General features: G+C 38.5%; 1 protein-coding gene across 1 annotated transcript in view; it reads right to left on the reverse strand.

Annotated features, from left to right (window-relative positions):
* Nucleotides 1–16,733, reverse strand: part of LOC140239925 (regulating synaptic membrane exocytosis protein 2-like) — a 196,227-nt gene that overhangs the window by 96,632 nt on the left and 82,862 nt on the right. The window contains exon 4 of the mRNA XM_072319743.1: nucleotides 853–2,503. Coding sequence (XP_072175844.1) covers nucleotides 853–2,503 — 1,651 coding nt within the window. The remainder of the gene's footprint in view (nucleotides 1–852; nucleotides 2,504–16,733) is intronic.

Here is a 16,733-nt window from a genome sequence, read left to right on the forward strand (position 1 = left end):
ATTCTTCCGATGGGTTAAATGACAGCATTGACTTTGGGCAATGTCTACCACTGGTTTAAAATGAGACAAACCCATAACATTTTTAACTAAAGTGAACCAAAACTTAAATGCTGAGTAGTTACATTTGCTTCTCGTGTGAATAAAAGCATGTGTAACATATAATTCATTACCCAAAGTTTCAAATAGTTCATATAAAAGTAAGGAAAAGACAATATCTTTTCATGAATTTATCATTCTGAAATTATGGGACTGAAAAGTGTGATGTCAAAATAAATCATACAATAAGAGGCAAATGACTCTCAATTTTTCCCCCTCCCAATTAAACAGACTAAAAAAAATCAGAGCTCTGATTCATAGGTTGTAAGACAATACAAAGCCAGTTCATAACTCCACTTAACACATGAACAGAATTAGTTCATTTGTACTAACAGGCCCTATGATTATTAGATTCATTGAGATAAGCATCTGTGACATGATTATTCTGTGTAATCATTATAAATGATACCTGTCATCATATCCACTTGACATTAACAAAGTAAAATGTGGTATTTGGCAATATCAATAGAAAAAGTTTGAATAAATTTAGTGCATAAACAATAAAATGTATGCTTCCCCAAGTGTTAATTGGCTGTTAATTTTCTGTTTGTACACAAATTCCACAAATTGTTACATTGGGCAAGCTTGAGGGTAGGCCTATGCATTATGTTGCTTTGAAAATGAGTAAAGTGCCTGACCAGGTGAGAAAAAAGAAAGGTCATTTGTACAAATGTGCACACGATATGAACTAATTACAAACTAGCTTATAAGATGGATGGAAAGGCTACAAAAAGACTAGGATAGGGTTTGACCCACCTCTTTCACTGATGCTTCCACTTTCGATCTCCCCTTCATCACAGCTGGTGTAGTCCGGAGTTGATCTTATTTCCTCTTCGGAGCTACTTAGGGAGTAGTCTCGCCTCTTCCTCATCCCCTTCCCCTTGTGAGGTTTGGGAGGAGGGGGGCGCACGCACTCGCTCTGGTCAGAGCTCAAGGAGTCGTTGCGTATCATGGAGTCTGTCTTCCGGGAGTCCTGCTTGCTGGCCTTTCCCGCGGCGGAGCTGGGGTCGAGGTGTTGCTTCGGCGTCACGTCCGTCCGCACGCTGTACAGATCCCTCGACCGGCTGTCAGGCAGGTCGTCGCTGGAGTTCATGTGTCTGTGGCCATGGGTGTTTCGCTTCCCTGCCGAATGAGCGTAATGCGAGGATCGCTGCATTCCGTATTGCACTGGTGGTGGGCCAAAGTCGCTTGGTATACGCTCTTTCTCGCGTACATTCGATGGCACATTATGAGTTACGTGGTCTCTCCTGTCCCGCTCGCGATCCCGCGTTCTCCTCTCTATATGAGGTTCCATCTCACTAGCTACCAGGGGTGAGTCCATCCCCTCCATCCTATTGATAGATTCTCGCTTACCTACAACACTAGAAGTTTCAGGGTACCCATCCTGCAGGAATTCCTGCGGAGGATCATCGTACATCCGTCGTTGTCTGTCCAGAGAACGTCCGCTGGAAGTCCTTGACACAGGCTCTTTATGGTAATGCCTACCGGTGTCCCTTTCTTGATCGTCAGAGTAGAAACGTTCCTCCGGAGGGAACCCCCTCCCTGTCCTTTCACCTTCATGGTACCGTGGTGGGTACCTGTCATTCTCAGGGTAGCGTTCCCGACGCTCCCGATACTGATCTGGTTCGGGATATTTCCGTCCCTCGGGCTCATGATCGGGCCCCGAGAGTTTACCCCTCCCTGCATAGTTGGCACGATCTCCGCTCGGTCTCTGTCCATATCTATCGCCGCTCCCAGACCGGTCCCTTTCCCCTGGCCGATCTCTCCGGGCGTACCTATCCCGGTCCCTATGTCGGTCCTGGTCTCGATATTGCAAGTCTCCACTGGAGCCATAGTGGGGTTCCCGTCTCGCGGAGCGGGGGCCTCGTATATCGCGATCATCACTGTGACGTAGACTGTCCCTTCCGTGGGACCGGTGCCCCATCCTGGATGTGGAAGGCCCTGAATCATCATCCTTGGAAAGCTGACGTGTTAAAGGCGCATGTTGGCTACTGCCTCTGGATAAACTTTTCGATCCGCTGCTGCTGTTGCTGCTTGATCCTTCCTTCCCTGACTGCCCGCGACTGGACGGGGATTTACCCTCGCTCATCCGCGGCTCCCTGTCTCTCTGATTCTGTCCCGTCGTTGGTGGTGACGTCGTCGAAGATGTCGTTGTGGTAGTCGTTGTAGTAGTCGTTGTTCCTGTCGATGTCATGGTGGTGGACTGTGAAGTTGGTACTGTCCCTGCTGCTCCAGAATTGCTCGGCGAGGCTCCTGATGTTGATGAGAGGGATTCTGTTGACATGGCAACTCTCTTGAGCTTGTCTGTTGGAGTAGAAGGGGGTGTTTTTCCCGATCCATGATACCACTGTCCGGTTTTGGTCAGGTATTCCTGCTTCTTGCGACATAGCTTGCACACCCATAGAACCTGTCACAAAACCAAGACAATAGAAAGGTTCAGTGATATTACAACTGTAAAATCTTAACACTATCTTGTTTCCATATTAATGCACTGCAGGTATATTACTGCATAAGGTTAATATTCACCTTTCTGCTTTATTCAACATGCAAATATCAACATTGCACAGAAAACCAGAAAGACCCTAAAAACCAAGCAGCTACCAAACTTTATCATGGCTCATCATAAACATTCCACAATGGGTAGCATTGTGTGCATTTCTGGCTACAAAAAAAAAAAAAAAATAGAAAAATTATAATAATAAAAAAAACTGATTATTGTCTAGCAACAAGAAAACCCTCTTTTCTATATAAAGTAAATGGAATGAAAATCTACATTTAAATTGGATATCCTCTCACATACACCTCTCAGTAATTCTGCTTGGACAGGCTTCAGTTGTGATAAACTTGGTAAATATAACTATGTTATGTTTAGTGTTGCATCCATCTCACATAACACCGATATTTAGAAATAGAAAAATAAATTTGGTATGAAAAAAACTGAATTAAAAGCAGTGAGGTTTAGTCCCTTTCTTTGAAAACCATGACATGATTGCATCTGAAAATGACAGAAAATAAACAATTAATGTCAGATCAGGATTGGCACTTGGTGCCTTTGACAAGAGTGCACAAGCAATACCCTGTACCAAAGGGTACCACAGAAGATACCACGACACCACAAGGACCAGAGTTCATTTGCTGTTGCATGACTACATCAGTACCACCCTGTACCAAAAAGATACCAAAGAAGGTGCAAAGATACCATCTGAACCGAAGCTAATGTGCCAATAGAAGAATGAATCAGCACAACCCAGTGCCACAAGGCACTGAATGAGATGCCACTATACCACCTGCACCACAGTCCTTCTGCAGCTGAGAGAACCAACCACCATTTGAACAAAAACCAAGCCAGCACCACTTGCTCAACAAAGTGTGCCCTCAACTGGTTGCATAAAGGCCAGTTCAATGTTTTGCAATGACTCTTTCATCTCACCAAGTGGAGGGGTACTGTGCCATTTTCAGAAAGCAACATTCGTTTGTTTTTAGCTTTTCTTCTTAATTTCTTCTTATGAAAATACATTGTAGATTGATGATCTGGAGTATGCATGATTGGAAGGCCGCTTTTAGACTTGAGACAGCTGAAGAATCTATACTAATTTTCATTATTTTAATCTGAGCAAAAACATTGTGTCAGCAGTATGTGAAAGTAATGCACACCTAAGAACTTTTCTTAATACAAACTGAATCGAAGAGTCATACATTATATTTTTAGGAATTATAAAACAAATGGGTTGAGTCTTGCTAATTGAGGAAAAACTTGACAAATTGTGACAGATGACAGGAATTGTATGCCAGGATTTTTCTGTTTTACTTCAGGAGTTCTTGAAATTTTCTTGTTGTGATTCTGAATCTTCTGCCACTCTGACTAAATTTTGGATGTAAGAGATACTTATTCACAGGATGTGATTTATGTGTGCAAGAAATGTTTTCTGTTTGGCAAAGAAAATAATGTGAGACATTAAAGAGTACATTGACACCAAATTGAGATGGACATCCTTACAGCATAGGACTGTTTTTTAAATTAGAAATGTTCTTATGGCTTTGTCTTTGTGCTTACAGATATATACCATTTGCAGCATTACATACTTACACAAACATTGCACATACTTTAAACAGTGATAAGTCCACAGAAGCCTAACATAGCGGTTTGAGGTGAATCTGTTATTCATAAAATTACTACAGAATGATCTTTGCAAGGTAAATTTCATCCTGTAATCTTCAAGCAATGGCAAGATGCCTCTAGGTTTAAACAAATTATACTGGAGAAGCAGAGGAATGAATTTGAGAACATTAACAAGTTGGCATAATATGGTGTTTCTATTCAGCATGTAGAGATATGATAAGTGTGTGTCTAAATAATACATACATATCATTCAACAATATTGTTCTTTGTAAAGTGCTGTGAAGCAATTATTGTATGTAGTTGGCATAATATTGAAGCTTATATACAATTTTTGCATTTTGGTGTATTGCAATTATACATTTTTACATTGTATTGTATTGTATTCTACTGCATTTATTGGTTGCCATTATGTTGAGGAAATGGATGATCAAGTTCATCATGTATTGTATGTTCAACATGTATTAAGCCGTTGAGGACGATTCCTGAGTATACTCGGGCAGGCGTCTATGGGAAATGCGTGTTGCAGGAAAAATCAAACCGTCCTCAATGGGTTGAAGGCATGGTATAGTTTTGGTTGAAATGGGGGATTCAGATTTCAACTATTTATGAGATAAGAGACCACTTATGACATACGAAGAAGCAAACAATTATGTCAAAAGACGAAGTAAATCAAAGTGGTCTTCATAAAAGATGGGTCCCACCTTCTGTTAGGACCTCTTTGTGTTTGGATATCTCAGCCATTTCAAAACCAATTTTCATCAAATAAACTTTGAATCCCTTTTAGAGTTACATACTCTTTCATATTTCATAACAAGTTCCTCATTATCTCACCAAAAAAGTTGGAAACCTAAAGCCCCAGCTCAACTAAAACTATACCATCACGTTAAGGAGTCATGCTTTATCTTAAAGAATACCTTGCTTGCCCATCACCAAGATAGGGAAATGAAATAAACGGCAGATGAATGAATAAATGTCAAACACACATACGTGTACACAAGGAGTGATAATGATACGCATTCGAAGGGGCAGAACCTAGACATACCGACAATAAAGAAGAAGAAAAGGATGACATAGCATGATAGAATACTTTGTTAATGGTATCAGGAACATTGGGACGAAACATGAGAAAATGGTATATACAATGAACAAGAAACTTGAATTGAGTGAACTGCTAGGAAATGCACAAATCATGTTAATTTTTACAAACTTATATAAGCAAACCCACTCATCTCTATGATATGCTAGCAGCACTACAAATGTAGCCACTCTCAAACAATACACATGAAAATCCTGATGACTATCACATATATGATTTAATGTTGCTTTTTCAAAATCATGAGACTTCTTAAGCTTTAGAGTAGATAGTTCTGCAAGAAAAGATCATGTTTGTGCATGATTATACACTTCTATACTTGCATTTACACTGGAGCAAACATTTTCTGAAACATTATTGGCAAAGTTCTGATTACTGAGAAGTCTCATTCAACAATTTCTATGTTTTTCTATTTACAAAGTCATTAAAAGATGTATTCAATTAATGCTCACTCTCCCGTCAATTCTATATGAACTTTTAAAGCAAGTATTAAAGCAAGTATGATTAGCCTTTCCTCTTTATTTCATGAGTAATAGATTGCACCGTGGCGTGCATATGAACTTAAATAACAATACACTGTGAGTTGTATCAGTTCCAATATACATGGAATAAATGAATCAGAGTGCTAGACAAAGAGAACGCTTGAACTTTATCTCCGGGCCGGGGTCTCGTCAGCATTCCCCGGTGCGGAAATTCGGAATTGCATGATTCTGTTACGAACACAACATGGAATAGCAGCGAAAACAAAAAGTTAATTTGTCCAATTTGTAAGGTAGAAACAGAGCCGGGCTGACATTTCAGCCGATAAGCCATAGAATTCAATATGCCCCTGGAACACGGGAGAGAATCTTCTGGCTCGATATATGTCAGTTGCAATATTTGCTGTATCCTTTTTTTTCTCTCTCTCTTCCTCTCTTTTCTGACCCTCTCCCTACATCTTTCTCTCCTTCTCTCCCTATATATTTCTCTCCTTCTCTCCCTACATCTTTCTCTCCTTCTCTCCCTATATCTTTCTCTCCATCTCTCCCTACATCTTTCTCTCCTTCTCTCCCTATATATTTCTCTCCTTCTCTCCCTATATCTTTCTCTTCTTCTCTCCCTATATCTTTCTCTCCTTCTCTCCCTATATCTTTCTCTCCTTCTCTCCCTACATCTTTCTCTCCTTCTCTCCCTACATCTTTCTCTCCTTCTCTCCCTATATATTTCTCTCCTTCTCTCCCTATATCTTTCTCTTCTTCTCTCCCTATATCTTTCTCTCCTTCTCTCTCTATATCTTTCTCTCCTTATCCCCCTATATCTTTCTCTCCTTCTCTCCCTACATCTTTCTCTCCTTTACTCCCTATATCTTTCTCTCCTTCTCTCCCTACATCTTTCTCTCCTTCCCTCCCTATTTATATCTTTCTCTCCTTATCCCCCTATATCTTTCTTTCATTCTCTCCCTACATCTTTATCTCTTTCTCTCCCATATCTTTCTCTCCTTCTCTCCCTATATCTTTCTCTCCTTATCCCCCTATATCTTTCTCTCCTTCTCTCCCTACATCTTTCTCTCCTTTACTCCCTATATCTTTCTCTCCTTCTCTCCCTACATCTTTCTCTCCTTCCCTCCCTATTTATATCTTTCTCTCCTTATCCCCCTATATCTTTCTTTCATTCTCTCCCTACATCTTTATCTCTTTCTCTCCCATATCTTTCTCTCCTTCTCTCCCTATATCTTTCTCTCCTTCTCTCCCTATATCTTTCTCTCCTTCTCTCCCTATATCTTTCTCTCCTTCTCTCCCTACATCTTTCTCTCCTTCTCTCCCTACATCTTTCTCTCCTTCTCTCCCTATATATTTCTCTCCTTCTCTCCCTATATCTTTCTCTTCTTCTCTCCCTATATCTTTCTCTCCTTCTCTCTCTATATCTTTCTCTCCTTATCCCCCTATATCTTTCTCTCCTTCTCTCCCTACATCTTTCTCTCCTTTACTCCCTATATATTTCTCTCCTTCTCTCCCTATATCTTTCTCTTCTTCTCTCCCTATATCTTTCTCTCCTTCTCTCTCTATATCTTTCTCTCCTTATCCCCCTATATCTTTCTCTCCTTCTCTCCCTACATCTTTCTCTCCTTTACTCCCTATATCTTTCTCTCCTTCTCTCCCTACATCTTTCTCTCCTTCCCTCCCTATTTATATCTTTCTCTCCTTATCCCCCTATATCTTTCTTTCATTCTCTCCCTACATCTTTATCTCTTTCTCTCCCATATCTTTCTCTCCTTCTCTCCCTATATCTTTCTCTCCTTCTCTCCCTATATCTTTCTCTCCTTCTCTCCCTATATCTTTCTCTCCTTCTCTCCCTACATCTTTCTCTCCTTCTCTCCCTACATCTTTCTCTCCTTCTCTCCCTATATATTTCTCTCCTTCTCTCCCTATATCTTTCTCTTCTTCTCTCCCTATATCTTTCTCTCCTTCTCTCTCTATATCTTTCTCTCCTTATCCCCCTATATCTTTCTCTCCTTCTCTCCCTACATCTTTCTCTCCTTTACTCCCTATATATTTCTCTCCTTCTCTCCCTATATCTTTCTCTCCTTCTCTCCCTACATCTTTCTCTCCTTCCCTCCCTATTTATATCTTTCTCTCCTTATCCCCCTATATCTTTCTTTCATTCTCTCCCTACATCTTTATCTCTTTCTCTCCCATATCTTTCTCTCCTTCTCTCCCTATATCTTTCTCTCCTTCTCTCCCTATATCTTTCTCTCCTTCTCTCCCTATATCTTTCTCTCCTTCTCTCCCTATATCTTTCTCTCCTTCTCTTCCTCACCTCTCTCTCACTTCCTCAGCTCTTTTCTCCATCTCTTTCTTCTTTAGTGTTTTCTCTTTCTCTAGATCTGCATCATTTTTGTTTTATGTCTGTTTTATCTGTCCATATGTCTGTCCTTCCCTCTTCCCTTTATATCAATATGATGTCATATTCTAATCTTTCCCCCTTCTTTTTCCATCTCTTTTTCTCTGTCATTTTTCCATCTTTCTTTCTCATCCTATCCCCCCTCTCCCTGTTTCTCAATTTGCCTATCCTTTTTATTCTCTCTCCCCCCCTCCACTTTTCACTTCTCTCTTAATTCCATTTTTCTTCTCATATCTACAACTGCATTTTTGTATTCAGTATTATTTCACATTTTATACAATATATATAACTATTCCACAAGATATATATCAAGATACACACATTGTTCAATATGATTTCAAACCACACAAAGTTCATATCATAAAATGTATCTTCTAATTCATTTTTGTTCTCACTTTTGACATGCATTGCAAAGATATGTCACGCATGAGAATATATAAGACACTTATGCATTACTTTAAAAGACCTTTTTTTATCATCCCAATCCATTCACAATCTATGTCATTTTTATCCCTTTTTTTTTTCTTTTCACTCTGCCCCTTTTTTTCTTTTCACTCTGCCCCTTTTTTTCTTATCTTTCTCATTTATGGCCTATCTATTTTGCCTTAATTCTCATCAAACAGATCTTTGTCTACAGAAAATAATATGATGAATTTCTGGCAGGAATTAGATATGACACACATACACACAAACACACACACTTGCTGTGAGCCAAACTACATGTAAGTTTTGTCAGGTACGAAAGCCCACTATCCCCTGTCCGAGAGCACTATCATTCTCTCTCTCTCTCTCTCTCTCTCTCTCACACACACACATACACACACACGCAATAAGAATCCTCCTACAGAACCTCTTGTGGAAGCTTGCAAAGATACACAGGTTGGTACATGCACCGTTTAATGCATGATCACCATACACACACACACACATACACACACACACACACACACACACACACACACTCATGCTGCCTCGTGTGCATCATGCGTAGGCACATAGTCGAGTAACCTCTCGCTTCTGTCCAGAGCGAAACCTCGATCCTTAAAATATGTGTACACCGGAACTGTAGGGCCAAACACAGCATAATGCACTTAAACATAATCAACAATACGAGCATGCAACCACGAAGGGTAAAGATTCACCCCTGCCTCCTCGCCCCCCACCCCCTCCCCCACCTCCCTCTAGCTTGCAAACATTTTCTTCAGATTTTGGTGAACTGTTTCTTCCTCCCCCGTCAAATTTTACCAATCTGTCATGTCCGTGAGATGCATTTTGACACAGAAGTTTCAAAGAAATATTTTGTCCACTTCTAACATGCATATGCTTTTACCTTCAAAGCTGCCAAAGTCAAGTTTTGATTTCTTGTTACACAACTTTCATCACACATAACAGTCCTGTGAATTTAATTGGTTAATGCTCATTGCAAGTCTTCCAGAACTTCTTCCTTTTTAAACCTTCTTTCATCTGTCATTCTGTAACAACATACGATTATCTTCTTATGCAGCATGGCTCTATTTCAAATCCAGCTAAAGTTGCAATCATGAAAGCCAAGAAGATGACAAAATAATGCACCTTGGATGTAATTAAGTTAGAGATATCATGATTATTTTGTTTGGAAAAGATATTTCAGCCACCCCATGGTAGACTTCCACATAAAAGTCATTGAACAGTTTGTAATATGATTTCTACTCATGTTTGTCTTATTGATTGTGCATGTCTCTCTATTGAGAAATTTCTATCTTCAGTTTTTTCTTTTCTTAGTTACTTTTAGCTTTTAAATGTGTTCCTCTTTGTGTACTCAAATGATACAAAATCTACCTCATCATGTCTTAATTCTATTTCTCAAGTTCAAGTTCATTTTTCTCCATCTCAACATAATCAATAACATATCGTCTGTTGAGAATGAGAAGGGCGTTAAGTGGTCTTGAACACTATGGGTTTTGTGGCAACTTAACGCCCTTATCATTCTCAACCGACGATATATGCACAGTGTACATGAAAGTAAAGACATTTCAATACAAGTAATCAATAAAATGGGGGTACATTATACTTTAGAAGGGGATCACAGAAGTAGGCATTACAGTGATTAATCAGATGATACAGATGGGGGACCCACTGAAAATTGAAGATAGCAGATTGTGGATCTCCCAGTTAAAATACACAATGTATATACAAAAAACAACAACAATAAAATGAAATTCATGGTCAACAAACCCAGTTCATGTTGCTTGAACAATTAACCAAATTAACTGATTTTTCTGTAACACGCATTTCCCATAGACACCTGCCCGAGTAAACTAGGGACTCTTCCCTTAGCAGGTTAAACATAAATATAAACTTAAATATGTGTTATTTCACTGGGCTGATGCAATTAAATGAAACATATAAATCCATATGTCTAAAGTCATGTATACCATATCATTTTTGTTTAGCAGCATTACTGCATCCTTATCTTGCTCCAAGATTGATTCTCTCCATCTCTTTTTCTCTCCATCCCCCTCTCTGTCAAAACACTCTCTACTCCTCACTCATTTTAAAGGGATAGTATAGTTTTGGTTGAGATGGGGGATTTAGGTCACTTTTTGTGAGATGATTAGAAATCATGTATGAAATATCAAAGAGCATACAATTCTAAGAGGAATTCAAATTTTATTCGTTGAAAATCTGTTTTCAAACGGCTGAGATATCTAAAGACAAAGTAAAACAAAGTGGTCCTCATAAAAAGGTGGGTCCCACCTTTTATTAGGATCTCTTTGTTTTTGGATCTATCTCAGCCATATCAAACCCAATTTCCCTCAAACAAATTTCGAATTCCCCTTAGAATTATATGCTGTTTCATATTTCATAATTCATTCTCAGTTTCTCACAAAAGTTTGAAACTTGAAGCCCTATCTCACACAAAACTATACTATGTCCCTTTAATTTCTCCTTCCTTTTTATACTATATCTCTTTTTCTTTATGGTAGTGTCTTTCCTTCACAAAATCTCCTTCCTCATCTCCCTCAATCTCTCCTCACCATCCTCTGCCCGCACCCCGGCCATCTCGATCGCCGACGAAGGACCCGCATTGCCGGCGCTGCATTCGCTATGTACACATATCGTGCCGTGTTGACACATAAACGTGAACGTCTGCCCGACATCGATCCCATCTTGTAGCGGAGTGTGACGTCATGCGGCAATCGAAGCGACTGAGCGGGGACGGAGGGGTGGGGATGGTGGGGAGGTTCGGGGGGGGGGGGGTATTGGTAGAGAGGGGTCAGGGTTATACACTGCTCTGCTTTTTCTCATAGAGCACACACGGAGAGAGTCAAGTGTCCAATTTTCTGATAGGGATCGAGGCATATAGAACCAGCGAAGATAGAGCACGCCTGCATGTATACCAGCCACTAACACTCACCACTCACTGCCAATTGGTACATTACCATACTGATTGGTCTGGGAGCTGCACCAAGCGGCAGAACAGTCTGGTGCTTTTTATGGCGTGAATGGCAAAAACCCATCTACTGCACCGACAGAAAGATAAAAATGATACCGTGAAAATATTACACCAATCCCTTCAGCCAAGCAGCTGGAGAGTGAGCACTTGTATGCAGCATCAACAAACCACGATTTGAGAAATGGAATATTCTAGCATTCCCCTTCACATTTATGGCACATGGAGATATGAAAAGCTGGCATCATCTGGATGTGTCCATTATTATACAAGAATTTTTGTAGATAGAGAAAGAGGCAGAAATATGTAACCAATTCACATAGGGGATAAAAATCTAAACAGAGAAGAATCTTCCAAAAGAGCAGGGAACGAATGTCCTAAGAATTATGTATATAAATCTTTTTTTTAAATCCTCAACACATCAAAGGATATGACTCAAGATGAAAGAAATCTTAACAAACTTATGAAGTGACTGCTGTCAAGACATTGTTTTCTCATCAATGACATATAACAAAGAATGATCACATCATGCCAGAGAGATAGATCGATAGATAGATAGCAATAGAAAGACAGACAGACAGATACACAAATAGACAGATAGATATCTATCCAGATAGATAGAGAGAATATACAGCTGTAGATGGAAAGACAGAGAGATACATAGAAAGGAAACAACAGATAATCAGAACTTGTAAAGGTATAACAGGCAAAGGCATGAAAAGGAATTAGTGCTATTTCTAGAGGTCTTGAATTGTAACTACATACATGCTTCTTGCCTATGTTCATATCTATGATGGGGGGGGGGGGGGGAGAGGACCCAACATGACTAAAACAGCAAAATGTAGGTTTGTTCATAATCCATGACCCCAATGAGAAGAATGCAAAGAATTTTTAGCAACAGCAGTTGAACAACAAACTATAAGATAACTTTAAATATAACATTGACCACACAAATCTATGCGGAATTGATAAAATCCCCCCTCCCCAAGACTACATAATGAGGATCAAGTGACTTGCCTACAGGCACAAACACTGCTGCCAGGGGATTTGAATCAGGGATCTCAGGATTAAGAATCCATGTTCTAATCCACAGAGCCACAAAACATACAGCTCCTCCAATAAATGAAATTTCCAAAATCAAGATATATTCCAAGTCCAGAAATCAGCATGACTCGAACTGATCTTCAATTTTTTGCAAATGTACAGTGATTTTGTATTACGTGTAGGTAGAATGCACCCTACTGGCATTCCTTTTTAACATTCCTCCCCATTTCCAGCATTTCTGTATATGTTCAATATTCTTTAAACTTATACATTCATATTATTATACATTGTGATGTAATTTATGAATCTAACTTCAGTGAAATATTAATATGTTTCTGCTGGAAATGAAAAATAAATGAATGAATGAATGAATAAATAAATAAATCACTAATTCCTAAATATGCGTGACATATTCTAGTAGCTTTGACAGGACCAAAAATTACAACGCTTGTAAGATATGAAAGATACAACTTTTTGAATATAAGAATGACATCAGTAAAGATGATCCGTAGATTTAAGAGTCACTGAGACAATAATGATGAAAAATTGGGATGATTGTAATAGTGACAAAAATTGGAGTGATGGCAATAATGACAGTGATAATGATTGTGATGAACCGGGATTCCGTTCAGCACTGACGTGGCATATGAAGATAATTCGCCATTTCCGACAGGAGTGAACTGGTCCCAACAATAGGATTATGTAATCTTTCGCTGGGGGCCCAGCACCAGGTATGATGTCAAATGTAAACAAAACTCCTGCCATCATACTTGATTCGATTAGGGCTGATTTACTAAGGTAATTATCCGGTGGGCCCGGGGGCGAATCAATGAATATATTCGTCGTTAACGGAAGTCTGTTATAAGTCATCGGAAGGAAACGTGACACCAATGTTGGCCTATGGTGGTATTTACAGTCTCAAGGTATGAACCACCAGTGAAAGGTCTTTTACATGAAAAAAGAAAGAACTATGTGCCCTCTGTGGTATTGCTTGAGAAAGTGAACTATCAGCAAAAACTCTCCAAAGTTCATCTGAAGATTGAGATGTCTAAGTATGCTATCATGTCTATATGTCTATATTAGAATATAATGTCTCCATACCTGCTATTTTCTTTCTCTCTCTTTGTGAATATATAAATATATATGTAGGCATATTCATGTATGGGAATGTTTGTTCATGTGTGTTGTGTGGATCCTTGTCATGTGAAAATGGGTGTGAAATAAATAGGCAACAAATAGAAACCCATGCAAAACAAAAACAAGTACCTGACATGCTAACCACATGATACAGTGCTTTAGGTGTTATGTTTCACTAATACGGAATTTATTCATCAAAACACAGCAGATACCTCAACACAGCCTGGTACTTGTGACTTCTTTTGGTATAATTGTATTTTCTCAATAATGTATTATTATCAGTGGTTGCTTTACAAAACATGAGCCACTATTACAATCGTCTGAATATGTTGTTACACCAAGGGAACTGTAAGGTAAGTTGATTTGATGGGAAAATTAAAAAAGAAAATCTTGTATTATTCAACAAAATTGAAAATTATTACATCTTAGTCACCTCCTGTCTTAATATCAATATTTATCCATGTTTTGAGAACAGAGAAAAAAAAAACCTCTAATGGTTTATGTCAAGAAAAATATATCAAATCAATGAATAAAACTTTGATAAATGTTTAATGTTCCATGGGCTTGACAGCAACTGAACTGCAAATCCAATCTTCTCAAAACTTGTCAGACATGGTGACTTGCCTTCTAACTATTCTTCTGTAAGGTTTTTGAAAGTTAATTGAGGCAGATTGTGCATTGCAGGACAGCACTGAATTGGGAGAATTTATAACTTCCAGAATGGAACAATTATTTTACGCAATTTCATCACAGACATTCATAATCGTAAGGTGATGTGTACAGAATCTACTTCCAAATCTTTTGACATGATGACCCCTCTTTCATTTGCTTAATGACAATGCTGCATTTTCACAGCATAAATCTTATGTTTTTTTTTGTTTTTTTTACAGTACATTTTTTTTTTGTGCTGTGAAAGAAGGAAACAAAAGAAACATTTTTATACATTTATATATGATGTGCTGAAAGGTTTTTGATAAGACAAGAAAGTCACTGTGGACAGAGAATTCAAGAATTTGATTGTTTAAATGCGTTATTTACCATTTGCAGATAAAACAGAAACCCAGCTTCAGTGCTTCAAAATAGTTCTTAAATGTGAGTTAAGGATAAAAACAGCTAGTGTAAAAAAGTCAATCAATATAAACCAATATTATAAGCATTGTTAAATATACAAAATGTGAACAGTAGTTATAATAACATTGTTTCTAGACTAAAGTCTACAGTTATGGTTTAGTGAGAAAAATTGTGATATCTCCCAGTCTTTTAGGCTTTATTACAAAATATTCATATGGTAGGATGTTTTTTGTTACAACTGACCTACACATATACATCAAATGTAATAACCCGAACATTTTTGAAATCACTGCTCCCAATTGTAAACAGGACCATTACGATATTCTAGTCAAAGACAGCACTGCCTCAGAGTTGTCTAATCAACCAGCTAGTCCAGTCAGGATTTCATGAAAAAAAAAAGCAAAAAAAAAAAAACCAAACAAACAAACTGTATGGCAGTAAAGTTGACAGGAGCTTTAATCAAAATTATGACCAAAAAAGAAAAAAAAATGGCTTGAGAAAGAATGCTTGTAAAAAGCTAGGCACGTCAGAGACACACGGTGCTGTAGTCACTTTTTCCGGGAAACGAGACATTCCGGACGAAGAGCAAATACTGTGTCTTGCGCTATCTTTTAGCTCAGACGGACAGTCCACAGGGAAATAACCTAACCTTGCCTTAGTCTGGGTTACAACTGATGCATAAATGTCAGCTGAAAGATAAAAAAAAAAGACCACAGCAGTAAGTGGAAATTGCTATCTCTTTTTTTTTTTCATGTCCGTAAATACACAAGTGTCTCAAAGATATGTGCATACGTAATATGCATGTGTGCATGCATGCATGTACACTGCATATGCACACATAAGTGACTTGACATTATTATGGGAAACAATATAGAATACACACACACACACACACACACACACACACACACATATATATACATGCATGAATACAGAGAGAGAAGGAGAGAGACAGAGAGAAAAGGAAAGAGATGTAAGCAGATTGTCATTTGCTCCTTGACAAAGTTATTGTTACCTCATCCTCAAAATTGTCAAATATGCCACTAGACTCTTCTGTAACATTATTTCTGTTTTTGATTTGAAAAAAAAAAAGACCTGGCTTATCTTTGATATATGGGCTAGGCTTGGCTACAGATATTGAGGATTGTTAGTTTCTTTGTTCTACAGGTTTATTCACCTTCTTTTTTTTGTGCAACATCCTGCTTCGCTAACTGAAAAGACGAATTCAAGAGTTTTATCGCAAAACTAGCTATATCCATTCTCAAGTTGAGATATTTGTTATTACAGTTACTAAAATACAAGGAAGATAAGAAGAAATATGGGATATTTTAATCATAACTTCTAGATTATACCTTGTTATTTCACAAGTGAGGTATTACTGAAAGAGTTTAATTTTGCTCTATGTGATGATGGACTTACTTGGAAATGTTTAAAAATGCCGATTAGCTCATTTTGCAATAAAATCTTCAATTATTTTGATGACAGACATTCAGTGTCTCTGATCTATCATTCTGTGGGTCAAAAGTTTTCTTTGAGTAAATGTAAAGGAGACCAATAGGGCCTATCAATCTATCATCCAAAATGATAAGTCCAAGCCATAGCACATGCTTTTCCCTTAATATCAGAGTGTGATCATCCATCTGTTGACCACCACATGTGTGTTTGATGGACAAGGTTTTCAGTTAACCCATTCCTCCCGCAATTCTCTGAGAGCCTTCAATGCTCCCAAAAGAGATTCTTTTTTGGCTGTTGCGATGGAGAATGGACAGATTGGTAATCAGCTTGTGTGAAATCAGTCAAGTGTTGCATGAATCCCCTTTCTGCAGTCAACTGCATGCACCATCAAAAAATGGAAAATA

The sequence above is a fragment of the Diadema setosum genome, chromosome 16 (assembly GCF_964275005.1).
Source record: "Diadema setosum chromosome 16, eeDiaSeto1, whole genome shotgun sequence".
NCBI classification, from domain to species: Eukaryota; Metazoa; Echinodermata; class Echinoidea; order Diadematoida; family Diadematidae; genus Diadema; species Diadema setosum.